General features: G+C 49.0%; 2 protein-coding genes and 1 long non-coding RNA gene across 4 annotated transcripts in view; 2 read left to right on the plus strand and 1 right to left on the minus strand.

Moving 5' to 3' along the window:
* The window catches only part of LOC310693053 (lysosomal alpha-glucosidase-like), a 30,536-nt gene extending 18,020 nt beyond the window's left edge, over positions 1-12,516 (plus strand). For both annotated transcript variants that reach the window (XM_083474696.1, XM_083474697.1), the window contains exons 14-20: positions 593-744; positions 2,274-2,422; positions 3,486-3,627; positions 5,374-5,472; positions 6,792-6,956; positions 8,098-8,244; positions 10,211-12,516. In XM_083474696.1, the coding sequence (XP_083330822.1) occupies positions 593-744; positions 2,274-2,422; positions 3,486-3,627; positions 5,374-5,472; positions 6,792-6,956; positions 8,098-8,244; positions 10,211-10,273 (917 nt within the window). In that variant the 3' untranslated portion in view covers positions 10,274-12,516. The remainder of the gene's footprint in view (positions 1-592; positions 745-2,273; positions 2,423-3,485; positions 3,628-5,373; positions 5,473-6,791; positions 6,957-8,097; positions 8,245-10,210) is intronic.
* Positions 7,839-14,502, minus strand: LOC310693134. Its single transcript, XR_014518993.1, has 3 exons — positions 14,282-14,502; positions 12,585-12,682; positions 7,839-7,993 (listed from the first exon to the last, which is right to left on the minus strand). It is a non-coding gene; the product is annotated as an uncharacterized lncRNA (long non-coding RNA).
* Positions 14,503-14,844: 342 nt separating this feature from the next.
* Positions 14,845-26,388, plus strand: part of INTS1 (integrator complex subunit 1) — a 76,168-nt gene continuing 64,624 nt past the window's right edge. Inside the window, exons 1-8 of the mRNA XM_083474665.1 lie at positions 14,845-15,018; positions 16,347-16,610; positions 17,136-17,332; positions 17,680-17,817; positions 18,572-18,731; positions 20,982-21,087; positions 23,838-24,024; positions 24,740-24,885. Of these exons, the coding sequence (XP_083330791.1) occupies positions 14,961-15,018; positions 16,347-16,610; positions 17,136-17,332; positions 17,680-17,817; positions 18,572-18,731; positions 20,982-21,087; positions 23,838-24,024; positions 24,740-24,885 (1,256 nt within the window). The 5' untranslated portion in view covers positions 14,845-14,960. The remainder of the gene's footprint in view (positions 15,019-16,346; positions 16,611-17,135; positions 17,333-17,679; positions 17,818-18,571; positions 18,732-20,981; positions 21,088-23,837; positions 24,025-24,739; positions 24,886-26,388) is intronic.

The following is a 26,388-nucleotide window of genomic DNA, read 5'->3' on the forward strand; positions in this document are numbered from 1 at the left end:
TAGCTAGCAAGACCAGCAGTCAGGGATGATGGGAACTGTAGTCCAAAAGCAGCTGGGGACCCAAGTTTGGGCAACACTGTCCTAGAACATGCAGAGAAATGAAAAGAGCAGAGGAAAGAATGTTTGCACACTAACACAGTCTCATATTGCTTGGGGGAAACCCTGGGGAGGAGGAGACTTAGGCAGTGGTGGGTAGGCAGGGACCTTCAGTCCTCACCACTGCCTCACCGGGAAGAATTGCTGTGATCATTAGGCCTGCACTGTTTGGGTTTCTTTGAATAAAGGGCTAGCTTCACTAACACTGGGTGTTTTTTATGGACCAATCCTAGCTCCGGCTCCTTCCAGACCTGTTTAACCATGCTCCTTCAATTGGACCTGGAAAAAGACTGGAAGCAGTGAAGTTGTTTTAAAACAGGCATAGTGTCCATAGGCAGGTGGCTGCATTCTGTACCGGTCGGGGGTTTCGGGCTGTGTCCAAGGCTTGCCCCATAAACAATGCATTGCAGTGATCTAATCTGAAATTCATCCAGGTGTTAATGTCAGTAATCGCCTGGCCACTACTGACTCCTTTCCCCTCTGCCTGAATCCTCAGGGGTGCTCAGCTTCAGCCTCTTTGGGATCCCGTTGGTTGGGGCAGACATCTGCGGCTTCTCGGGCTCCACTTCGGAGGAGCTTTGCACACGCTGGATGCAGTTGGGAGCCTTCTACCCCTTTGCGCGAAACCACAACACCCAGGATGTGAAGGTGAAGCTGCTGGGGGCAGGGCGGGGACTCGCATTAAGTGTTTCTCAAACTTTCGTATAGCTACTGCATTCCCACCCTGCACACCCTTTGAGTTAAAACTTTTTGCTTCTCTTGTTTTCGTTAACAAAAATTCTTCAAAACCAGAACTGGAGGCACACTTTGCTAACATGCAGGACGATTTGTTTTCGGGTAAGACAGTAAGGGCTGCCTGTCTTCCTCAGAGTGCTCCACTGGCACTCTGCATGAGTCTCTGATCTGAGTCTGCTTCCCCAATTGGGAAGCCATGAGCTCATGCAGAGATGCAACAGGGAGCCTCCATTGAGTGCCGGTAACCAAATCACCCAGTTTGCTTTATGCTGTTGACATTCTTTTGCCCCTTCTTTCTAAAAGTTTGGTCGCACCTGATGCAGAACACAATTTTCTGAATTGATCCTTAGATAGGACGCAGAGCAGGGCAAAGAAGGCTCTGAATTTAGCTTCCCATCATTGTTGGGTTTGTTTTATTTATTTGATTTCTTCCCTACCCTTCACCATAAGATCCCAGGGCAGGTTGCAACAATGTAAACATACAGTATTTACCGTATTTTTCGTCCCATAGGACGCTCCGTCCCATAGGACGCACCTAGTTTTTTTTGGGGGGGGGGAAATAAAGGGGGAAAAAAATTCCTTTTATTTCCCCCCCAAAAGCAGGTCGGGGAAACCGAACCACGTCGAGGAACAGCGGGATGGCGGCACTGCGCCTCCCTGCTGTCCCCCGAGCTTGTGGGGTTGGCCCATGTCTGCCCGGCGCGAGGGGCACTCTGTTTCAGGGCGCCCTGTCCGCCGGGCGGCAGGCTGCTATCCGCAGCATGGGGAGCCCTGCGGGGAACTCCTGCAAGGGTCCCCACGCTGCGGATGTCTGCCGGGCGCGGGGGCGCTCTGCTTCAGGGCACCCCTCGCGCTGGGCAGCAGGCTGCTATCCGCAGCGTGGGGAGCCTTACGGGGAACTTCTGCAAGGTTCCCCACGCTGCGGATGTCTTTCTGAAGCCTGGAGAGCGAGAGGGGCGGTGCGCACCGACCCCTCTCACTCTCCAAGCTTCAGCGAAAGCCTGCATTCGCCCCATAGGACGCACCCACATTTCCCCTTCATTTCTGGAGGGGGAAAAGTGCGTCCTATAGGGCGAAAAATACGGTAATTCGTTTTTTAAAAAAAGTTCAAGCTTCTGCACAATCTGGACTATTTTTGTTTGTTCTTTTGCATTTATAACCACCCCACCCCCCCAAATTTTCTCCAAGGAGCTCCAGGTGCTGCACCTAGTTCTCCCAATCCTCATTCAATCCCCACAACGACCGTGTGAGGTAGGCTAGGATCAAAGGCAGTGGCCAGCCTCCCAGGGAGCTTCATGGCTGAGTGGAGATTGGAACCCTGGTCTCCCGGGTCCTAGGCAAGGACTCTAACCCCTACGCCACACTGCCTCCTTTGCCCTGGTCTTCTGCATGCCACCGTTTAAGCCCATTTGCCTATTGTTGTTTTCCACCCTTCTCTTCAGGCCCAGGATCCCTCCGCGTTCAGCCCCGCCGCACGAACTGCCATGAAGACAGCACTAGAGGTCCGCTATGCCCTCTTGCCGTACCTCTACTCCCTCTTCCACCGGGCTCACCTGCAAGGGGACACCGTGGCCCGGCCTCTCTTCTTCGAGTAAGGAATTGTGCCCCTTTCCAGGGGGCTTGCAAGCGGGCACGGTTCAGGGCTAAGAGAACGGCGCAGCCTTGCCTTGCCAAAGCCCTCTTCCTGGGGGGTGGGGTGGGGGTATCCACGGGAAGTTCAAGGTCCCTAACAGAATAAGGAACCCATTAAACCAGAGGTGGGGGGGGGGCTTTCAGCCTGGGACACCCAAGCCACATTAACGCCACACAGCTAAAGCTCTGTGCTACTGCTTTAAAAAGCAATGGCTCCCCCCACAAAGAGTTCTGGGAGTCGTAGTTTGCTAAGGGTGCTGTGAGTTGTTAGGAGCCCCTGTTCCCTTCTCAGAACTTCCATTCCCATTGTGGTTTGACACTCCATTAGTCTTCCCAGGAAACTCTGGGAATTGCAGCTCTTGGAGGTGCCATCATTGCATGTCTTTAGGCACCGGGCGAAAACATTCCTCTTTACCTGGGCTGATGGCTATTATCTATGGCCTGTGAAAATGTGGGACAGGGACTGTTATTATAATGATTATGTTATTATTAGGCTATCAGTATGCATTTTATTCATTTTTTAGGCTGTCTGTCAATATGCTTTTCTTTTCTTTTCAAGTTTGTATCATTGACGTTCTGTAATGTGTTTTTAACATTGTACATTAAGATCATTTGATAAAGGACGGTATATAAACTGAATGAATAATAACGGTAATGGTAATAAGGGACTCCTAACAATTCTCAGCCCCCTTAAACAAAACATTTTATTTATTTATTTATGGTATTTATTACATTTTTATACCACCTTTATATTCCAAGGATCTCAAGGTGGTTTACGTGGTTCTCCTCCTTCACAGCAACTCTCTGGGGCAGGTTAGGCGATGAGATGGTGACTGGCTCCAAGGTCACCCAGGGAGCTTCATGGATGTGTAGGGATTCGAACCCTGCTCTCCCAGGCCCTAGTCCAACATTCCAACCATTACGCAGCCATTACGCTTAACGGGAAGCTATAGCTTTTTAAAGGGGTCTTGTGGTGCTTTTAATGTGTGGTGTCAGTCAATGTGTGGTGTCCTCCCTCCTAGGTTCCCGAAGGATGTGGCCACTTACTCCATTGACAGGCAGTTCCTCTGGGGGCGGGGCCTGCTGCTGACTCCCGTGCTGGAGCCTGGCGTGAATTCAGTGATCGGCTACTTTCCCCGAGGCTTGTGGTATGACTATTACACGGTAAGAGCATGCGGCCCGTCAGACCAGCCGTGATGGTCTCATAATTTCTCTGCTTGGGTCGTCTTTGTTGCCCCAGGAAAGGAAATATTCCTCTGCTGGATCTCACAGCATTAACACCCCAGAAGATCTTGCCTCCCCTTTATTTATTTATTCAATAAAAACGATATACCTCTTGATCGTAGGGGAAATGTCTCAACGTGGTTTACAAAAAAGATAAAACGATAAAATTATCGCTAAAAAAATTCCAACCATAATTTAAAACATACAAATAGCTAAAACTGCAACAGAATAAACTAAAGCAGGGTTTTCCCAAACTTGGGTCTCCAGGTGTTTTTGGACTACAGTTCCTATCATCCCTGACCACTTGTCCTGCTAGCTAAGGGTGATGGGAGTTGTAGTCCAAAAACAGCTGGAGACCCCAAGTTTGGGAAACCCTGGACTAAAGCAATTCAAAACCCATACGAATTTTCTAAGCATCTGGGTAGGCTTGTCTGAATAAGAATGCACATTTAGCAGGTGCTGAAATAAATGCAGTGAAGGCGCCTGATCTCAATAGGCAGGGAGTTCCAAAGGGCCCCCTAGGTTTCCAGGGAAGCCCCAAATTTAGTTTTGGGGTCCGGCACAGAGCAAGACATGCCTCTAGCTTCCAGCATCAGCCCAACACCCACACCCAACACACACACACACACACACACACACACACACACATACACCCCTCCTATATATAGTCCCTTTCGGTTCATTCTCTTCCCTAGGATGATTTGGCATCCAGCCAGGTGAGGTGGTAAAAGGCCCCAGCCATTTGTCTCTCTGGCAACAGAGCAACCCCTTTGGATGTGTTAAATCACAGTACTCAACTGGCCAGCCAAAACCTTTCGCTTAAGAAAGGAACTGTTACAACTTGTTCAGTAGCCTTTTCTAAGCAGGCCTGGAAGGAACCCAGGGTCTGATCCAGACTGACTCCCCACCCCACTAATTTAGAACAATATAATTACAGACACAAAGACCACCAGCAGTTAACTCTTTTTTTTTTTTAAGTGCATCACTGTTCAGCTAATCTTAATAAATGTGCCTACGGATTTATTTCTTTTTGAAAGCAGCAGGGATGAGGCCATCGCTTTCTCTCTCTCCCTGGGAAGGGAATTCCAAAGGTGTGGAGCCACCACTGAGAGAGCCCTGTCCCTCGCTCCCGCCAGCCTAACAACTCTTGCTGATGGGCCAACAGGCCAGGTCTCGGATGCTGATCTCTAAACGCAGGGCAAGGCTCATGGAAGTGTAGGATCTCCTCCAGATTAGGTGGCGTCAAACTTTTTAGGGCTCTGAAGGCCAAAACCAGCGACCCAAAACAGGTGGCCGTGTGTCTCATAGAGCCCTGATCCAACGTGGCATCCTCCAGATCAGGGGTCAGCAAACTTTTTCAGCAGGGGGGCCGGTCCACTGTCCCTCAGACCTTGTGGGGGGCCGGACTATATTTTGAAAAGGAAAAAAAATGAACAAATTCCTATGCCCCACAAATAACCCAGAGATGCATTTTAAACAAAAGGACACATTCTACTCATGTGAAAACATGCTGATTCGCAGACTGTCCGCAGACCGGATTTAGAAGGCAGTTGGGCTGGATCCGGACCCCAGGCCTTAGTTTGCCTACCCATGCTCCAGATGTTTGGGGTTGCTGGGAGGCTGGCAGAGGCTGCTGTAATCTGACCGCTTGAACCTGACAGCTCAGCCTCTCGCTGCCCCCTGCAGGGCTCTTCAGTGAACAGCAGCGGGGAGAACCTGAAGATGGCTGCACCTCTGGACCACATCAACGTGCATGTGCGGGAAGGGACCATCCTGCCAACCCAGGTGAGGCCTGATAGTTTTCATCCTCTTCCACCTGCCACCATGTAACTTTTCTTTAAAAAGGGGGTGGGTAGGTAACTCTTGGACCCCCACATATTGCGGGACTGCAAGTCCCATCATCCCCTACCCCCTGACCCTGCTGGCTGGTGCTAATGGGACTTGAGGTCCAACGGCACCTGCGTGGTCACATACTGCCCACCGTGGTGCTACAGGGTAACCTCCATCGCCAAAGACAGGCTTTGTTGTGGTTTACCTTTCGAACAAGCCAACGCCAAACTATGATTGCTGGAGCTCATTGTTCAACCACAGCTAGCAGGCCTAGCTCTGGACGGCACAGCAAACTCCAGTTAACTGCTGAATTTGCCTTCCCAGCCACATGGGAGCAGGAGAGGGAAGCGAGGGAGGGGGGCTTGGAGACCCGAGGAACTCAGTTCTGTTTGTGCATATTATGCTGTTTGTGCATAATATGCACAGTTCCACTCTGTGCATGTTATGGACAGAGCGAGAAATGCCTCTAGCTTCCAGCATCAGCCCAGCGCACACATACACACACCCCTCCTATACACAGTCTCTTTTAGTTTGTTCTCCATCCTAGGATGATGTGGCATCCTGCCAGGTGAGGTGGCAAAAAGGCCCAGCCTTTTCTAAGCAGGCCTGGAAGGAACCCAGGGTATGATCCAGACTGACACCCCTGCCCCCATTTAGAACAATATAATTACAGACACAAAGACCAGTTTAGTGCAATGTGCAGTGAGATCAAAGTGAAAGAAGGCCTTGCATACATTGCATAATACTACATAAATGTGGTTATCAAATAAGTGTTGGACATTTGTTGCTGTGAATTTATGAACTGAAGCCATATCCACACCATACGTTTAAAGTGCTCTGGTGCCATTTCAGACAGTCACGGTTTCCCCCAAAGAATTCTGGGAGCTGTAGTGTTTTTTTAAGGGTGCTGAGAGTTGTTAGGTGGCCCCTATTCCCCTCTCAGAAAGAGGCAGCCTGCCCCGCTTGCTCGGACGAAGGCAAATATGCAGGCAGGCAGGCAGAGCACCTCCTCAGGCTCCCTCTGCCAAGGCTCTGGGGCTGGGCTGTGGAGTAGGCAGGAGATCCTTCGCTCGAGCAAGCAGGCCGCTTCCTTCCCTTCCTCCTGGTCGCTCCTGCCTCCCTTCCTCCACATCCCAGCCCCTTTTTCAGCCTTTCTCAGTGTTACTTCAGGCATTGTGATATATCACAATGTTGAAAACCAGACATCGCCCAGCCCTAATTGGGGCTGCTTTCAGTGAATCTGGATTTCACACGCTGATCCCTTTCCCTCTCAGAAACTCGGAGGCAGCACATCGGTGGGCAGTGGGAACGCTCTTCACCTGATTGCGGCCCTGTCGCAGAACGCCAATGCCTGGGGAGACCTTTACTGGGATGACGGCGAGAGCCTGGACACGTTCGCCAAGGGCGACTATTCTTACTTAGTGTTCAACGTCACACAGGTAAGAAGAGACTCTTTGCCCTGTTGTGGTGTGACCAGCAAGTTACCTACAGTGGTACCTCTGGTTACAAACTTAAATTCTTTCCGGAGGTCCATTCTTAACCTGAAACCATTCTTAACCTGAGGTACCACTTTAGCTAATGGGGCCTCCCACTGCCGTCGCACAATTTCTGTTCTCATCCTGAGGTAAAGTTCTTAACCCAAGGTACTACTTCTGGGTTAGCGGAGTCTGTAACCCAAAGTGTTTGTAACCCGAGGTACCACTGTATTTATTCACTTAGAACCTTTTTACCCTGCTCTTCGGCAAAAGGAAGGCTCCCAGAGCGGCTTGCATGCAATAAATTAAAACAAGACAGTCCTTTCCCACAGGTCTACGCTCTAAAAAAGCACGGCACACAAGGGGAAAGTGACAAGGAAGGTGAGGGTTTAAACGTGGACCACCAGTTTTTAAACCATTGCTCAATAGGGGCAGGAGGCGCCTGCTGGGCTTTTGGCAAAGGAGACGGAGTGAGCCCCACTTCTCATCTCTGCCCCTGAGGCAGCCTGGGGGAAGGTGATGCTTGGGGGCAGTAGTTTTCACAAATTGTGGCATACCACACTGATGTGGCAGGAGAGGGTGCCAAGTGTGGCAGGAAGATTCAAGGACAATGAATGAAAAATTTAAACATCTCACTGTAGTATCAATTCTTATTTTTGCAGAATATAGATAGATATCTTTTCAAAATGAGAGCAGGAGCACCGAGTGATACTGCAAACAATCCTAATTGTGTTTTCCAATATATTTATTCTCACTAAAAAGACGTGGCACAAGCCATTTTTTATTCTGGAAGTGTGGTCCAGAGAAAAAAGTTTGCAAATGACTGCCTTGGGGTGAGGAGCTGGTGTCAACCGACCTTGAGAAGTTGCTTCAAATCTAGCAGATCTCTTCCTGTGGCCTTGTCAGACGGGAATCACTTCTTCTCTTCCTTTAGCGACAGCCCCAGAGGATCTGCACACAGACTAATCTTTCCGAAGCAGGGTGGCATGAATGAATCGATCCTATATTAGCAGCGGGGAAGAGAAGAGAGGAGTTGAGTGTGTTTGCTGAAGCAGGGAGGCAGCTGTGACCAGGGAGTTCCCGCTTTTTTCTCTTTTCCTTCCAGAACACATTCACTTCCACCGTCCTGCATTCCAACGCGGGAGCCACGTACGTCACAGTGGATGCGCTGAGTGTTTACGGGGTCCGAGAAGAGCCAAAGACAGTCACTGTCAATGGCAAGGAGAGGCCGTTTACCTACCTGACAAACCAGGTAACCGACAGGCAGCTTGGATGTGCAGCCAGTGGGTGCTAGAGGCAGGGTCTTGTCTGTGTTGGCACCTAGAATCTGGCATGCCCTCCCAAGAAAAGCCCATCACTGCTTGTTTTTCACTGGGCAACTCTATGATTCTACTGCCTTTGTTTTCTAACTTGGTCACTGTACTGTTTTTAGCTTTATTCTAATTTAAAAAAAACAAAAAAACACACCACCTTTTTATTTGCAGTTCTAATATGCTAAGAGCAAACTCAGTTCTCCAGGGATAGATCCTTACACAGCCAAAAAAAGAACATCCACCCTCAAGGGGGAGGTATCAGCAAGGTTTGGGGAACTCCAAAGTTTGCAGAAGTAGAATATAGAGTATTTGGGGTGGGGCGACCCAAGTGGAGAAGGGGGGAAAACTGTCCCATGAAGACTGAGCATGTTTGTTTGTTATTTTTACATTTATACCCCTCCCAGAGAACTCATACATAGTTTTCTTCCTTACTTGATTTTCACAACAACCCTGAGGGACAGGTTTGGCTGAGAATGAGTGACTGACCCAAGGTCACTGAGGGGGCTACATGGCCAAGTGGGGATTTGAACCCTGCTCTCCCAGGTCTTAGTCCAACACTTTAACCACTACACCATGCTGGCCACAGAATGTTGCGTGTCTGTGGGAGAGGGAAATGACATTGAATAGGACAGGGGCAGCAAGAATATTATTGGCACAGAAATGGAAACAAGAAGAACTACTGACGAAAGAAGAATGGCAGACGAAATTAATGGACTATGCAGAATTAGATAAGATGACAGGAAGGATCTGAAACCTGCAGGACCAGAGATTCTCAGAGCACTGGAGTAAATATTTGAACTATTTGAAAAGCAATTGTGTTAAACAGATTACGCTAGTAGGACTGCAAGAAGTTTTGTAAGGAGGATTATATGAAATATTGCAGAGAAGATTATGAAGAGAGATATTAGTTAAGGACAATTAAAAGTAATAGGGAAATTAAGAAATGTAGATTAAGTGATAAAGATTGAAAAATCTTCAGATGCAGTTGATGGAAGTCCGAAACATTGTATAAGATAAGAAAATATGTTATATGATTGTTGGAAATGATATGTAATATAGATAGATAGATAGATAGATAGATAGATAGATAGATAGATAGATAGAAAGAAAGAAAGAAAGAAAGAAAGAATAGGACATGGTTGGCTGTAACCCTAAACAGAAGCACTCTATACTGCAGGTTTCAATTAGAATCACAGAATTGTAGATTTGGAAGGCACCCTGAGGTCCAATGCAGGAATCTCAACTAAAGCATCCGTGGCAGACGGCCATCCAAGTTCTGCTTAAAAACCTCCAAGGAAGGAGAGTCCAGAGAGTCTGCTCCACCGTTGAACAGCTGTTACTCTCCGAAAGTCCTTCCTGATGTTTAATTGGAATCTCCTTTCTTGTAACTTGAAGCCAACAATTTATTAGATTACCACTGGCAGCTTTTTTTAAAAAATAATTGCAATAGTTATCCCTCCTGCCCCCATTTTTCTATTAGAAACGCAAACTATTGAAGGGAATAAAGGTAAAGGGACCCCTGACTATTAGGTCCAGTCGCGGACAACTCTGGGATTGCAGCGCTCATCTTGCTTTACTGGCCAAGGGAGCTGGCATACAGCTTCCGGGTCATGTGGCCAGCATGATGAAGCCACTTCTGGCGAACCAGAGCAGCGCACGGAAACGCCGCTTACCTTCCCGCCGGAGTGGTACCTATTTATCTACTTGCCCTTTGAGGTGCTTTCGAACTGCTAGGTGGGCAGGAGCTGGGACCGAGCAACGGAAACTCACCCCGTCACGGGGATTTGAACCGCCGACCTTCTGATTGGCAAGTCCTAGGCTCTGTGGTTTAACCCACAGCGCCACCCGCGTCCTAATGAAGGGAATAAAGGCCCCAGCTAATGACTGATCTTGCTTCCTTCGTAGGTTCTCACTGTGAGTGACCTGCAGCTCAACCTCAGCCGCGGATTCAGCGTACACTGGATGTGAGACTGGCAGAGTTCCCTCCACCCCAGCCGTCTGAATGTACTGTTGCCGGCAGGCGGGTCTGTCGCCTGTCTAGGCCCTCCGGATGGGGGGGCCGCACACCCCCTAGGAGGGTCTCCGCGGCCCCGAGCCTCGCGCTCTCTTTTTCGTGTCTCCTCAGGAAAAGGGACTCCCTACTGCTGCTTCGGCTTTTACTGCATTTCTGCCAAAAAAACAAAACCCAAGCCCCGTCTCAGCTGGGCCCTCGATGGGGCGAGGGTCTCTTGCACGCTGCTGGGCGTCCCACCGAGCCATCCCGTGCTTTGCTGCTCCCGTCGGAAAAGGGAGACGCCTCCGTCGCCTTCGCTGGGTTAGAGTGCCTAAACTGTGTATCTGTGTGCGTGAGTTTTGTGCGTGTTTCTAAAGGTAGCCCAGGATCTCTGTGCTGCTGCTGCTGCTGCATCCTTTATCGCACTGTCTCTGCCGCTGCATGAGAAGGGACTCTATGCATGCCAAGCTTCCCAAGCCCACTGCCTGGTGTTCCCGGTTTAAAGGATCCTAGATAGCAAGGCTGAGTGGGGGGAGAGGACCTCTTCTTCCTAAGATGCCACATGTTTGTCCAGCATAACCCTACCCTCCAGGGTCCTGATTTGGGGAGGGGAGGGTATGCAAGCCAGGGTCTCTGCTGTCTTTTGCTGGGAGCAGGACTCGAACGTGGAACAAGGGCAGAAAGTGCAGCACCGCTAAGCCAGGCAAAGGTAGGAGAACACGTTCCTCAGCCTTCATCCTCCGTGCCAATGAGAGGGGCAGGTGATATTCACCGCAGTACCCTTTTGTTTCCGCAGAGGGCGCTAAAGCTTGGGCACTCTCTTGGGGCACATTCACACCATGCATTTAAAACATGAGTAGGCAAATTGAGGTCCGGGGGCCAGATGCGGCCCAATCGCCTTCTCAATCCGGCCCACAGACGGTCCGGGAATCAGCATGTTTTTACATGAGTAGAATGTGCCCTTTTATTTAAAATGCATCTCTGGGTTATTTGTGGGGCGTAGGAATTCGTTCATTTCTCCCCAAAAATATAGTCTGGCCCCCCACAAGATCTGAGGGACAGTGGACCGGCCCCCTGCTGAAAAAGTTTGCTGACCCCTGGTTTAAAGCAATATGATTCCGCAGCGGTGGCTTATGCCAAAGGATTCTGGGAGTTTGTTCAGGGTTCTGAGAGAGCATTCCACAAATAGGCATTCCCTGTGAAGAGGGATTGATCATTAAACCACTCTGGGAAGTGTAGCTCTGGGAGGGGAATAGGGGTCCCCTCGCAACTCTCAGAAGCCTTAACAAACCACAGCTCCCAGAATCCTTTGGGGGGCAATGGCTATTTACAGTGGAAAATGTGTGGTATGACTGTGCTCCTAAGACTCAGCCTCAATTCCGGACATTTTCCGGTTCATAAGAAGTGTCCAGCTGGATCAGGCCAGCATCGTCACTGTGGCCAACCAAATGTTTTTTGGTTAGCCTGTTTAGGCCTGGTGTCTGTGTGCAGGAGCCTGTAAAAACACAATTCCTCCAGGACCTGAGCCCAAGAGAACTCGCCTGGAGTTCTGGTAAGCAGCACAAGACAGCTTGTTCTCAAACAAACATTGAAAGCCAAAGCCCTATTTTGCCAACATTGCTTTAAACCCACAAAGATCAACGGAGGGTTTTCACTTCGCCATAACCCCGTTTGCTCGATGGCTCACAGGTTCTGCTGGAAGGTGCCTTCCAGCGATAACTGAACTGGGCTCCAAGAGCTGCTCAAGCGATAGATGCCACTGTTGACCTAACCCACAGCCTCACCCAAGGCCGGCCCCTTGGGGTTTTGCCGCCTTAGGTGAGGTTCGCTTCCTTCAGTGCTGCGGAGGTAGTACCTCTTGCATCACATCCCAACACCTGCTTGTTTCGCCAAGAGGGAATTGGGGCTGGTTATGAACCCGCCTCCTGTTTGAATGTGTCTGCAGTGATTCAGAATGTACCCTTGGGGGGGGGATGCTCAGTTGCACTATTTTTTATACAGATCCCTCCTTCCCCCTACCTGCAGTTTTGTTAGCAGAGCAGGGAGCTGCCTGCTTTGCCTCTAGCCATTTAGGAAAGTCCAGCAATGCAGAAAAACAAAGTGAGTGGCTCATTCGGATTGTTTAGCTTTTACCCGTTCATTTGGGGCTTTGCATCTGCCATTTCTCTGTGGCTGGCTGTACCCAGATTGACTCTCAATAAAACAAACCTTCAAAGAGTTCAAAGCGATTCACTTCAGTTCATGAATGCTTGCTGGGCATATTCGAAGAGAACCAAAACGACAAACCTGCAAAGCGTGTCGTAGCAGAAATTCAGGACCCTGGTGAAATGATGCACGATCTGCTCGCCACTTCTCGAGCAACGCGTGAGAGAGCAAACCTGTCCCTGGGCCAGACAGAAGTGCAATGTTAAATGCAGCTTGGCCATTCTCGTTTTAAATGCAAACACTGGTAGCTGGGGGTTGCTGGGAATGACAACTGGAATTATGGCTGGTGGTAAAGGTAAAGGGACCCCTGACCATTAGGTCCAGTCATAGCCGACTCGGGTTGCGGCGCTCATCTCGCTTTACTGGCTGAGGGAGCTGGCGTACAGCTTCCAGGTCATGTGGCCAGCATGACTAAGCCGCTTCTGGCGAACCAGAGCAGCGCACGGAAACGCCATTTACCTTCCCGCCGGAGCGGTACCTATTTATCTACTTGCACTTTGTGCTTTCAAACTGCTAGGTTGGCAGGAGCAGGGACCAAGCAACAGGAGCTCACCCCATCGCGGGGATTCGAACCGCGACCTTCTGATCGGCAAGCCCTAGGGCTCCTGAATAAAAATTAAAATAAAAAGCTTTTCTAGGAAGAAACCCTCAATCAACCCTAGTTATTGCATTGGCAGCATAACTGGCTGAATGTCCCTTCACTCTCTGTCGTATTTGGCTGAGTCAGGGAGGCATGGCTGGCTCTGGGTGCCAACATCTCTAGGGCAGAGATGGAGAACTATGGCTATAATTCTTGGGGAGAGCATTCGGCTAGCAGGGAGCCACAACTGAAAGGGCCCGTTCTTGTGTTGCCTCCCTCTGGACTTCCCATTGAGAGGGCACACAGAGAAGGACCTCAGGTTACAATTGCAGGCATTAGACTCATAGCCTACATTCCATATGTAATTCAAAACAAAATAGCAAAGCGTCAAAATTTTGTTTTATGAAACGGCACAAAACTTATACATACACTGAAACGTACATGCAGGTATATGATGTGCAACACACAGCAGGGATCCGATTTCCTCTCATTCTTTCAATTCGTATTAGTAGGACGCCACCTTGGTTTAAGTGGGGATAAGTAATGACGAGAACAGGAAAATAGAGGAAGAGTGTGGAGCGTAAGGAAATCAAGCAAGATTCTGTTTTTCCCCACAACACGTGATTCTCAGGGTCCTTTCCAACTCTACATTTCTATGGTTCTGTGAACTATGAACTGCAACTGTCAAATTTTACTCTTTTTGGTGCCCTATTGGGCACCTGCTTTGCTGCCTAAAAGGGATGCGGGTGGCGCTGTGGGTTAAACCACAGAGCCTAGGACTTGCCAATCAGAAGGTCGGCGGTTCAAATCCCCGCGACGGGGTGAGCTCCCATTGCTCGGTCCCTGCTCCTCCAACCTAGCAGTTCAAAAGCACCTCAAAATACAAGTAGATAAATAGGTACCGCTCTGGCGGGAAGGTAAACAGTGTTTCCATGCGCTGCTCTGGTTCGCCAGAAGCGGCTCAGTCATGCTGACCACATGACCTGGAAGCTGTACGCCGGCTCCCTCGGCCAATAAAGCGAGATGAGCGCCACAACCCAGAGTCAGTCACGACTGGACCTAATGGTCAGGGGTCCCTTTACCTTTACCTTTAATAGTCCGCCTATTGGGTAAGCCAGGACAGGTTACATCTGGTATCCCATTCCCACCACCACCAGCTATCAAGGCCAGAAAAAAACCTCAGCCCGCTCTTCCTCACCTGCAGAATAGCAATGGCGCAAAGTGTTTTGCGTGACATCCATAAGCTTTGTTTATCTGTGTCCGTTCTGCTGCCTTGCTCAGAACGGCGATGCATCCTGGGCCAGACCACTGGGGCAGATCACGGCATAAAAATACAAGGTGAAAACACAAAATACATAACAAAAACAAGAACAAAACAAGAACAATTTTTGCCCCCTTTGCTAGCTCTGTCTAGTGCCATTGACCATGGATTACAATCGTGGTGCTGTGCGGGTGAAAATCGCTGGGTTTGTTTTTTTTGGGGGGAGCCCCATCGTCGCAGTTCCCCTTGCCAGCCACCCCCCCCCCCGCCGGCCACTAAGTGGCGAAAGACTCGCATCGACACGGTTTCCTCCGCTCGCTTAACTTGAAACGATCCCGAAGCTCTAGGTGGCGCTCCGCGACCTCCTCCGGCAAAGGGGAGAGAAAAGCCTGCAGTTCCCCCTCCCGGGCGCGCGGTGGCGCCAGAGAGACGCGCAGCCCAGAGGCTGGAAGCCAGTTCGCTCCCCACCCTCGCCTTATTTTTGTTCCGGGTCGAGAAGGGCACGCGCGACCACTTCCGTTTCCGCCTTCCTCTCCGTTAACTCCCTCCCTGCCGGCCCCTCGACTGTGTGGGGAAAAAGCGGAGAGGGCGGGAGTGAGGAGGGGGCTCCGCGGGGATGAACCGCCCGAAGCCCGCGGCCGCGCGCCGCCCCAGCGCCGTCGCCAAACCCTCCGGTGGGTAAAAGGGGGTGGGGGTGGGGAAGCGCGTGCACGAGACCCGGGGGGGGAGGGCAGCTCCGCCTTAAAAACAAAACAAAAACCCCTCTTCTCCACCCCCCCCCAGAAAGGAATGACGTAGAATCCTAGAACTGCAGAGCTGGGAGGGGGATCCCCAGGGGTCATCTAGGCTGACCCCCCACTGCAACGTAGGAGTAACAGCTCGACGATCCCTGGTAGGTGGCCTGGTCCAGCCTCTGCTTGGAAACCTACGAACCACAGAAGTGTAGAATTGGAAGGGACCCCCTGCAGCCTTTCTCAACCTGTGGGTCCCCAGATGTTGTTGGACTACAACTCCCATCACCCCTAGCTAGCAAGGCCAGAGCTCAGGGATGATGGGGGTTGTAGTCCAACAACATCTGGGGGACCCACAGGTTGAGAACCGCTGCCTAGGGTCATCCAGTCCAACCCCCTGCAAGGCAGGAATCTCAGCTGAAGCCTCCATGGCAGATGGCTGTCCAACCTCCAAGGGAGGAGAGTCCAGTTCCATTGTTGAGTGGCTCTCGCTGTCAGATGTTTCCCTGGAATCTCCTTTCTTGTTACTTGAATCCTACCCTCCCTGGCAGGAGAAAACCAGCATGCTCCCTCCTCCATGTGACAGCCCTTAACATACAGTGGTACCTCGGGTTAAGAACTTAATTCGTTCTGGAGGTCTGTTCTTAACCTGAAACTGTTCTTAACCTGAAGCACCAATTTAGCTAATGGGGCCTCCTGCTGCCGCCGCACCGCTGCTGCATGATTTCTGTTCTCGTTCTGAAGCAAAGTTCTTAACCCGAGGTGCTATTTCTGGGTTAGCAGAGTCTGTAACCTGAAGCGTATGTAACCCGAGGTACCACTGTATTTGAAGATGGCTATCCTATCTCCTCTCAGCCTCCTCTTTTCCAGGCTAAACATACCCAGCTCCTTCAACTGCTCCCGACCCTTGATCATCCTCAGCACGCGTTCCAGCATGTCAGTATGCTGCTTAAATTGTGGTGCCTAGAATTGGACACACTCTTCCAAGTGTGGTCTGACTAAGGCAGAACAGAGTGGGACTATTGCTTCCCTTAATCTGAATGCTAGACCTCTGTTGATGCAGCCTAGAATAGCGTTAGCTTTTTTTGCTGCTTCATCACACTGTTGACTCACGTGAAGCTTGTGGTCCACTAAGACTCCTGAACAGCCACGGCTAGTCAGTGTCGGCAATACTCAGCTACCTGAGCCAATGATCCGACTCGGTATAAGGCAGCTTCCTGTTTTCTCCCTGACTTTGCATTGCTGTGAACTGCTCTCTTTTTTCCTCCTAGGTCACCCGCCTCCGGGAGATTTCATCGCCTTGGGTTCAAAAGGCCAGTCCAATGAATCGAAAGCGGCTGTCACGCTGCTCAAGCCGGCTTCGGCTGGGTTGCCCTCCGAGCGGAAGCGGGAGGCTGCCTCCAGTCTTGCCAAGCGCCCCAAACTCTCCTCGACGCCCCCTCTCAGTGCCTTGGGACGCTTGGCGGAGGCAGCCGTGGCTGAGAAACGGGCCATTTCTCCTTCCATCAAGGAGCCCTCCGTGGTCCCCATTGAAGGTAAAGAGAGAGGGAAAGACCCTTTGCTCCGGAGAAGACAATATACGCCCCGAATACTAGTTGCTGGAAACCGCAGGAGGGGAGAGGGCTTTGTGTTCGAATCCTGCTTGAGCGTTTCCAGGAAAGGCATCTGGTTGGCCATGGTAAAAACAGGATGCTGGACTTGATGGGTCATTGGCCTGATCCAGCAGGTTCTTCTTGTGTCCAGCAGACATCATTTACATATGCAGATGTTTTGATGCAAAGGTAGATGATGGACTTTGTTGCTCTGATGCAGATTTCAAGCCCTGTGGGCAAATGTGAACCATGGTGCAAGACTTCTGCTCCTTAATATTTTGGCACCCTCACCAAAAAGATTGTCCACCTTTAGGTTATTAAGAGTGTTACCTTTTTTCCAACCCCCCCCCCCCAGAAGCCATTTGCCTTGAGCTTTGGTGTAACATTTATTTGGATTGCTTAAAAATGATGCCTGCCAATAGGCTGAGGGCTCTGAGGAACCCATTTCTTGTCTGGCTCTCTTTGCAGTGGCCCCAGCGGTTTTGCTGGATGAGATCGAGGCTGCGGAAGCCGAAGGCAATGACGACCGCATCGAAGGGGTGTTGTGCGGGGCCGTGAAGCAGCTGAAAATGAACCGGGCAAAGCCCGACACCACCCTGTACTTGAGCCTGATGTACCTGGCAAAAATGAAGCCCAACATCTTTGCCACGGAAGGAGTGATTGAGGTGAGAGCCGGATATGTCTTTGTGCATGAAGATTAGAAATATTGACTAACTTAACTCTAGGGGCATGGTGGGATAGACAAGGGAACATACCTCTTTTGGAGAAACGAATGTAGCACTAAGGAACACAAAGACCAAAGCTGATTTTTAAACCATACGGTGCATGCTTTTTCAATATACAGGAAATGACAATGTTGCCCCTTTTCCACCAGCTACTCACAGCTCATTCAGAGACAATTGGTTAAAAAAAAGAGTAGAAGACCCTTAACTGATAGAATCAACTGTAAGCTATTATACAAACCTGCTTAAGGCTCTCTGCTTGTTCTCCCTGGGGGAATTTGCTTTTGCAGGCACTGTGCAGTCTTCTCCGCCGAGACGTCTCCATCAACTTCAAAGCCAAAGGGAACAGCCTGGTGTCTGTCTTGGCCTGCAACCTCCTCATGGCGGCATACGAGGAAGACGAGAACTGGCCTGAGATCTTTGTCAAGGTACACCAACTTGGGGCAGTGCTCGTGTGAGAGGCCTACTGGAGGCAGGCGGAAGTGTTAAGGCTGTGTGCAAGGACAGGAGCGTCTTCAACACCTGTCACTCGAAAATAATTATCTCTTTTAAAGTGTTTTTATCCCTGCCTTTCAGATGAGAAGGCTCCCAGAGTGGCTTTGTGTTTTAGATATACGCAGCCAAAACGAAACAAGGCAGGCCCTAGTGGACATGTCACAAAAGGAAAAAGCAATGGGGAGGGAAGAGGAAATCAAGCAAACTCGGCATCAGTTCTTAAAGGGGCCAGCTTGAATCAAAACAATTCAGGGGCCAATTGGAGTGGTGTTGTCACTCCCTCTGCTGCAGCCAGTTGGAATGGCAGCTGCTAGAAAGAGAAGCAAATACAACAGCCATTGAAATATCCTACCCCATTGTTTTTATTAAGCTATGGAGGGTTTATGATTTTGGCTAAAATTAGAGGGAGCCCAGAGTTGCCGCAGCTGCAATTATCAGCTACCATTCATTTCTGCCACACAGATCTGTGCCATCCCAAAAGTTTGAATACCTGTAACACCAGCATCTGATATAAGAGTGGTTGGAAAGTACTGATCTTGTCTGTTTGGGGCACACCCACCCACCCCGCTTAACTGCTTTGATGCCTGTATGTTGGTTCTCTTCCCAGTTGAGCCCGGGGATACAAAAAGGGGACCAGTTCTTTTTGGTGCAGGTGCAGAGAGGAGTTTCTGTTCATCTCCTTTACAGGTTTACATTGAGGATTCTCTGGGAGAGCGTATCTGGGTAGACAGCCCCCACTGCAAGACCTTTGTGGAAAACATCCAGACGGCCTTCAGCACCAAGATGCCTCCCAAAAGCATTTTGCTGCATGGGGAGGTTGGACGCAGCGGAGGAGACCTGAGCGCTGGTAGGGCTCTTACTCAGAGAGTTGCTTGGAAGGTGGTTGTTTGTTTTCTGAACATACAGATAACAACTTCAGCATGCAAGAGCATCACAGTACATCCATTTTAATCGTGTTCACTGAGAAGTCCAGTAGATTAAATTTAAAAGATCTCTATTGTTTGATTGAGAAATTATGGTATGTGTAGACCTGTTGACATATGAAATCAAACCAAGCTAAACTGCCAGAGTCATGTTTTTAACTTTCCGTTGTCTTTTTGTTAACTTTTCAGTTATGTATTGTTTTACTCAGGGGTCAGCAAACTTTTTCAGCAGGGGCCCAGTCCACTGTCCCTCAGACCTTGTGGGGGGCTGGACTATATTTTGGGGGGGGAAATGAATGAATTCCTATGCCCCACAAATATATATTTTTTATATAAAAGTTTTTATTAGTTTTCAATACAATATACATATGATACCATACCAAAGGTTTATCACATATTATATATTATGGACTTCCTTCAGCTTATCTGCCAGTCATCCATAGTTAAATTTTAGTTACGCATTTCCTAAATTTAATACTGCCTTTTTATATACCTTCCCAATCTTATTTTTCTTTTTTACAATACTCCTCAACCTTTCACAGAGCTTCTTGAAATCCCATGAACTTTGTTTGTTCATCACATATATTTTTCAGATACTCTACAAATTTCCCCCAGTCCTCGATGAACATATGGTCTCGTTGATATCTAATCTTCCCAGTTAATTTGTCCAGTTCTGCATAGTCCATCATTTTCGTTCTCCATTCTTCCAGGGTCGGTACTTCCTCCTGTTTCCATCTTTGGGCCATTAATATTCTTGCCGCTGTAACTGCATATTGGAAAAGTTTGCAGTCCTTTCTATTTATTTCATTTCCTACTATTCCTAACAGAAGAGCTTCTGGTTTCTTTACAAATGTATATTTCAACACCTTTTTCAGTTCATTATATGTCATCTCCCAGAAACCCTTCACCTTCTTACATTCCCACCACATATGGTAAAATGTCCCTTCTTTTTCTTTACATTTCCAACTTATTACAGGTTTTATACATTTTCGCTAATTTGACCGGTGTAATATACCATCTATATATCATTTTCATAATATTTTCCTTTAACGCAGTACATGCTGTAAATTTTATATTTTCCTTCCATACTTTTACCCAATCATCTAGTTGCATATTATCCTATGCCCCACAAATAACCCAGAGATGCATTTTAAATAAAAGGACACATTCTGCTCATGTAAAAACACACTGATTCCCGGACTGTCCACGGGCCGGATTGAGAAGGCGATTGGGCTGGATCCAGCCCCCGGGCCTTAGTTTGCCTACCCATGGTTTTACTGGTTTTACATCCCACCTTTTTCTCCAAGGAGCTCAAGGTGTGGCATGCGTGGCTCTCCCCCTTCTCGTTTAATCCCCACAACAACCCTGTTAGCCTAATAGACAATGACCGGCTCATGGTCACCCAGTGAGCTTTATAGCCAAATGGGGATTTGAACCCTGGTTTCTCAGGTCTTAGTCTGATACTTTACCCACTGTGCCACACTGGCCCTCAAATTTGCCAGATGCTCATGTACAACTTGGATAACGTTAATCCTGTACCAGTTTTCCAGTGTTTACTTATCAGCTGATGAGCTGCCACCTTTGAAACTAAAACGAAGTCCTTGTAAGGAACACCAGCCTTTTCATTATCAAATAGGAACAACAAAGCCAGCAGTGGAATTTACTGAAGCTTGCATCCTACTATTTTACCAGTCTCTTCAAATACCTTTCACCAAAATCAATTTGTTACAGAACTGTTCCACCGCATATCATCAGTACAATCCCTCCAGTGTGGTTTGCTTAACATTTTGTTGATGCGGAAGCTTAAATGGAACTTCTCAGAAATTGACCCGGTGTGAAATTTTGACGGTGGTGCTTGGCAGGTCCTGGGATCTGAAGATGAGATTAGCAGAGAGATTGTCGCAAAACGAGATGGCGTCATTTTATAGGGCTTATTTCAATAAACCATCGTTTAAGGTTAACCACAGAGTACAGTTCAGACGTAGCACTAAACTGTCGCTAACTGGAAATGAAAGCTTCTGCACTCCTCGCAGCTCTTCCGGAGAGGAAGGGTGAGAATGAGTCTGTGACGTTTGCTGCTGCTTGTTCCCACTGTGACAAACCACGGTTTCTTGTGGCATCTGAACTTGTCGCCTTTCTCTGTGTTGAAATGTGTGTTCTTGGCTTTCCTTCAGGGAACAGCCCACATCCCTCTGTGCCTGAAGAGGAGGACAGCCAGAGCGAGCTGCTGATTGCTGAGGACAAGATGAGCCCAGAGCAGGAAGGGCAACTGATGCCCAGGTACGCTCACCCATTGATGGCAAATGCCCTCGCTTCAAACAGCACTGGAGAATTGCAGAATGATTGAAGGAAATGTGGCATGTGAGATTCAGCTGGGCCTTCCTATGTCTTTATTAACCCTATAGCAAGGGAGGACAGATTCCACACTTACAGGACCTTCTTTGTGCTTAATCAGATCCACCCAGGGGAGCCAGGTGCAAAAGCATGGTGTCCTCCGCTGCCGAGCTTTGCTTTGAGTGCCAGAACTGAGCTGCACTCACACTCCTCCCCAGATCCATCCCTGGTCACCCCCTGTGATGGCTTGTGAGTGCTCTCCGCAAGAAATGCCTCTGCTCACTCCGCGATGCATATATACGTCCTTTATTTTACATACAGTGGTGCCTCGCAAGACGAAAAGAATCCGTTCTGTGATTCTCTTCGTCTAGCGGTTTTTTCGTCTTGCAAAGCAAGCCCATTGACGGATTAGCGCTATTAGCGGCTTTTAGCGGCTTATCTGCTGATCGGATCAGCTGATAAGCGGCTTAGCGGCTTAGAAAAGGGGGGGAGGGGGGAAAACCCCGCAGGAGCTCGCAAGGCATTGTCATCTTGCGAAGCAAGCCCATAGGAAATTCGTTTTGCGAAGCACCTCCAAAACGGAAAACCCTTTCGTCTAGCAGGTTTTCCGTCTTGCGAGGCATTCGTCTTGCGGGGCACCACTGTATGTACAAGCAGCACACATAATCATGCGTCCGAATCCTCCGGGTCAGATTCTCGGAGTGACTTACATCCGCCCCTTTTCCAGCAGAAGAGGCGAGGCATTCTCATGTGATGTCTCTTTCCCCTCCTCTTTAACACCCTCCTGAGCAGATGGAACCGGCACTTCCTCGCTGTCTGTGCCAGAGCTTCCTGTGCGGTGTTGAGGCTCTGCTCCAGCATCTGAGAGCCCTCCCTCCTCCTGAGTTTCCCTCCTTTCCTCCACTGTCACTTCCTGCCCCCCTTCCTCTACTTGTCTCTCCTCTTCCCTTCGTTCTCCGTCAATACCATGACAACCCCTAGCTTTAATTTGAAGTGTGGGTGTCCGGGATGGGGGGCAGAGTCAACTTGTTGTTGCTGCTATTGCTAATGAAGTGAAGGCATGAGGCGGGAGTTGGTAATGCAGGTGAGCTGTGCACTGGCAAGCTGCCAGCTAGCTCTGCCGAGGCTCTTTTTATTAGCACAATATGCAAAACCAGTCAGATACATTTTGGACTGTGCCCTTTACATCTTCCAATCACACGATTGTGGGGTGGTCCAAAATTATTTTGGCACCTGTTTCCACCGCGTCATTTTCCCCTTGCACAATGTATGACGAAGGAGACAAAGGTCACAAGACGGCACGGCAGACCACTGAGAAAGCCAAAGGTTAGATAGAGGGCATGATGTTCAGACAGCTGTGGCTTGTCTGTGAGTGGAAGTGTGCTCCACGCCCGGCGATCATTCCTTCAGTCAATTTCCTGCAAATCACTCACTCCCAGTAGATCCATATGTGGCTTCTCTCATCCCTGCCTTATAGGCATTGTAGTTCATATAGCTGTAGCCGCAGTGATTGCATATGTCAAAGGCTGGGAAGAAGAAACGACAGGATCAGTTGAAGGACAGAGAAGATGGTGATGAGACTATTCTGAGGCACAGTTAGTGCTAGCATGAGAGACAGCCTTTCTGTGTCTGCTCCCCTATTGGGGGATTCCCTCCCAAGAGAGGTCATCCTGGCTCCCTCCCTGTTATCCTCCTGCTGGCAGATCAAGACCTTCCTCTTCAGACAGACCTTTGGAATCGAAGGTGCAGACAGACGATGCTGATAATAGGGTTGCTCTCAGGAGAAACCACATTTGTAATTGCTGCTTCTCAACGTGCTTTGATGTGTCTCATTTAGTGTTTCCCACTAGTTTGTTTTTTGCATTTTATAATAATGCTTCTTCCAAATAATGATGATGATGATGTTGTCAGCCACCCTGAATCCCAGTTTGGCTGTTTGATAGACCTAAAAGCTATGACCCCAAACCTGTCCTGCTCTGTTAACCTCCTTCTAAAAGCAGCCTGTGCTTCATGCCCAACATTTGTTTCCGAGCACAATTCAAAGTGTTGGTTCTGACCTTTAAAGCCCTAAACAGCCTCAGCCCAGAATACCTGAGGGACCTTCTCCACCCCCCATTGTCCAGCCCGGACACTGAGGTCCAGCTCTGAGGGCCTTCTGGTGGCTCCCTCCCTGCGAAAAGTGAGGTTAAAGGGAAGCAGGCAGAGGGCCTTCTCGGTGGTGGCGCCCGCCCTGTGGAACGCCCTCCCATCAGATGTCAAGGAAATAAACAACTACAGTGGTACCTCTGGTTAAGAACTTAATTCGTTCTGGAGGTCTGTTCTTAACCTGAAACTGTTCTTAAGCTGAGGTACCACTTTAGCTAATGGGGCCTCCCACTGCCACCGCGCCACCGGAGCACAATTTCTGTTCTCATCCTGAAGCAAAGTTCTTAACCCGAGGTACTATTTCTGGGTCAGCGGAGTCTGTAACCTGAAGCGTCTGTAACCTGAAGTGTCTGTAACCTGAGGTACCACTGTACCTGCCTTTTAGAAGACACCTGAAGGCAGCCCTGTTTAGGGAAGTTTTTAATGTTTGCTGTTTTATTGTGTTTTTAATATTCTGTTGGGAGCCACCCAAAGTGACTGGGGAAACCCCGCCAAGTGGGTGGGGTATAAATAATAAATTCCTATTCTTATACGGCCTTGTCCTGTCCCAGGTACGACGACCTGGCCGAGAGCGTGGAGGAATATGTCCTGGACATGCTACGGGACCAGCTCAACAGGCGCCAGCCCATGGACAACGTGTCCCGGAATCTCTTGCGCCTCCTGACTGCCACCTGCGGCTACAAGGAGATTCGACAAATGGCCGTGCAGAGGCTGGAGATGTGGCTGCAGAATCCCAAGGTAAGAAGGCTGGGGCTTGGTCTGGATTTTTTACAAAACCTGAAACTCCCCGTTCCCTTACTTGAACTTGGAGCTGGGGCTGGATTCTATCCAGGACAGGTTTTTGTTTGTTATTATGGGATGTTGTGTGTGTGTTTATATTGTAAATCGCCCTGTGATCTTCAGACAAAGGGCAGTGAGATTTAATAAATAATCATAATAGTCTGACCTGATATTAGGCAGCGTCCCATCTTCATTTTTTAAATCATTTTTATTGTTTTTGCAAATACGAAGTACAAATAAACACAAACTTATAAGAACATATCTGTATAAATTCTCCGAATCTCGAGACTTCCCCCCCATTCCCTCCATAAAGTCTTATTTTAAGCATCTACAACTGCATATTCAACCCTTTTCCAATTTTTATATCAAACCATATTGTCCATAATATTTTTTACACTACAAGTCAGTCAAAATCCTGCTTTTGTTTCCATCTGCTTACAGTGGCCTCCTAAGTAACTTATAAAATTTCCCCATTCTTTTATAAAGTTTTTATCCTTTTGGTTTCTGAGTTTTCCCGTCAGCTTTGCCATTTCAGCTTGGCTTGCCATTCTTCTCTGGTAGGGACTTTATCTTCTTTCCAACTCCGGGCTAAGCTTCCCATCTTCATTTTATTCGCGGGGCTTCTTTCTCCCATGCCTGCCCTCATTGCACCTCTCTTCTCCTTCCTTCCCAGCTCACCAGACCTGCCCAGGACTTGCTCATGTCGGTCTGCATGAACTGCAACACCCACAGCTCCGAGGACGTCGAGGTGGTCTCCAACCTGATCAAAATCCGCCTCAAACCCAAAGTGCTTCTCAACCACTATATGCTGTGTGTCAGGTAAGCCCAGGCTGAAGCCAGGCAAAAGGCCCTCTTTCACTAGGCCTGGGGGCCTAATCCGGCCCGCCGGTTGGGTAAAATCGTAAAATAAAGCTCAACAACTTTAACCCTAAAAAACGATCAACAACTTTGGATCTGGCCCTCTTTGAGAAAAGTTTGTGGACACCCCTGCGCTGACACCTGAGTAATAATAAATAATAATAAATTTTATTTAAACCCCGCCCTCCCTGGCCAGAGCCGGGCTCAGGGCGGCTAACACCAGTAAAATTACTGTCAGGGAACTGCCATCGGAGGGACAGGTGGTGGAAGGGCTCACGGAGGCTGGGAGAGACCCAGCAGCTGAAGCAGGAACCAGCAGGGGGAGAGGTGGGTCTCTGAGGGAAAGCGAGCAAGAGGGAGGGCTCAGGGACACGTCCAGCGAGAACAGTGGGGAGGTTTCTGGACCTCCCATAGGGAGACCCACTCCTCGCCGGAAACTGTCACGCCGCGAGTCCAGAAGACGTGTTTCCGTTAAGGAGCTTTTATGTTGGAAGCGATTCCGAAAGCAGCCACTGTCGGAATCTGCCAGTGACTAGAGGAGCCATGTCTGAGGGGCTCCGTCACAGACAGAGGTTTGTGGACTTGAACAAACTCTGAGGGACTATGATTTTACGCACAAGCAGCTCATCATCCCTTCACAATTACAATAAAAACATAATAGGGGGTTGGGAATTTAAAATACAGGTTAAAAATACAATTTAAAATGCAGCCTCATTTTAATAGTAGCCCATAGATCAAAACCATAAGGGGAGGGAAACATAAAGGTCAGACTGAGTCCAGACCAAAGGCCAGGCGGAACAGCTCTGTCTTGCAGGCCCTGCGGAAAGATGTCAAGTCCTGCAGGCCCTAGTCTCTAGTGACAGAGCGTTCCACCAAGTCGGGGCCAGTACTGAAAAGGCCCTGGCCCTAGTTGAGACCAATCTAACCACCTTGCGACGTGGGACCTCCAAAATGTTGTCATTTGTGAACCTTAATGTCCCCCGCGGGGCAGACCAGGAGAGGCGGTCCTATAGGTAAAGGGCAAAGGTGGGCCAAATCCTCCTTGTGGGTAGGGATGGACTGATAACCGGTTTTCAACTTCGTGATATACGGGCTAAACATTGTGATGTACCAATGTATCACAATGTCTGAAATAAGGATGGAGCTACGTAGAGGCATTGGCTGGCTTCACTGCTTAACCTGCATTGTGGTTCTTGCATTACACACACACACCGTGATTCACAATATATTTCCACGTCAAAAATTATGAAACCGATAGCACATTGCGGACTTCAAACTGGTTTTGGACAATATATCAGTCTATCACCCAGCCAGACTTGCGGGAGAGAGCAGGGGCAGCAGGAGCAAGGTTTGTGCACGTCAGTGGTTAGGAAAAGAGACTGGTGGACCTTGAATTGTTGCTAATGGAGATGGGGAAGAGTTTCTCCCCTACATCTGGCAGGTGCCAGGGACAGGTGGAATTCG

This window comes from Podarcis liolepis, assembly GCF_965112155.1.
Source record: "Podarcis liolepis genome assembly, chromosome: 14".
In the NCBI taxonomy this organism is placed as follows: Eukaryota; Metazoa; Chordata; class Lepidosauria; order Squamata; family Lacertidae; genus Podarcis; species Podarcis liolepis.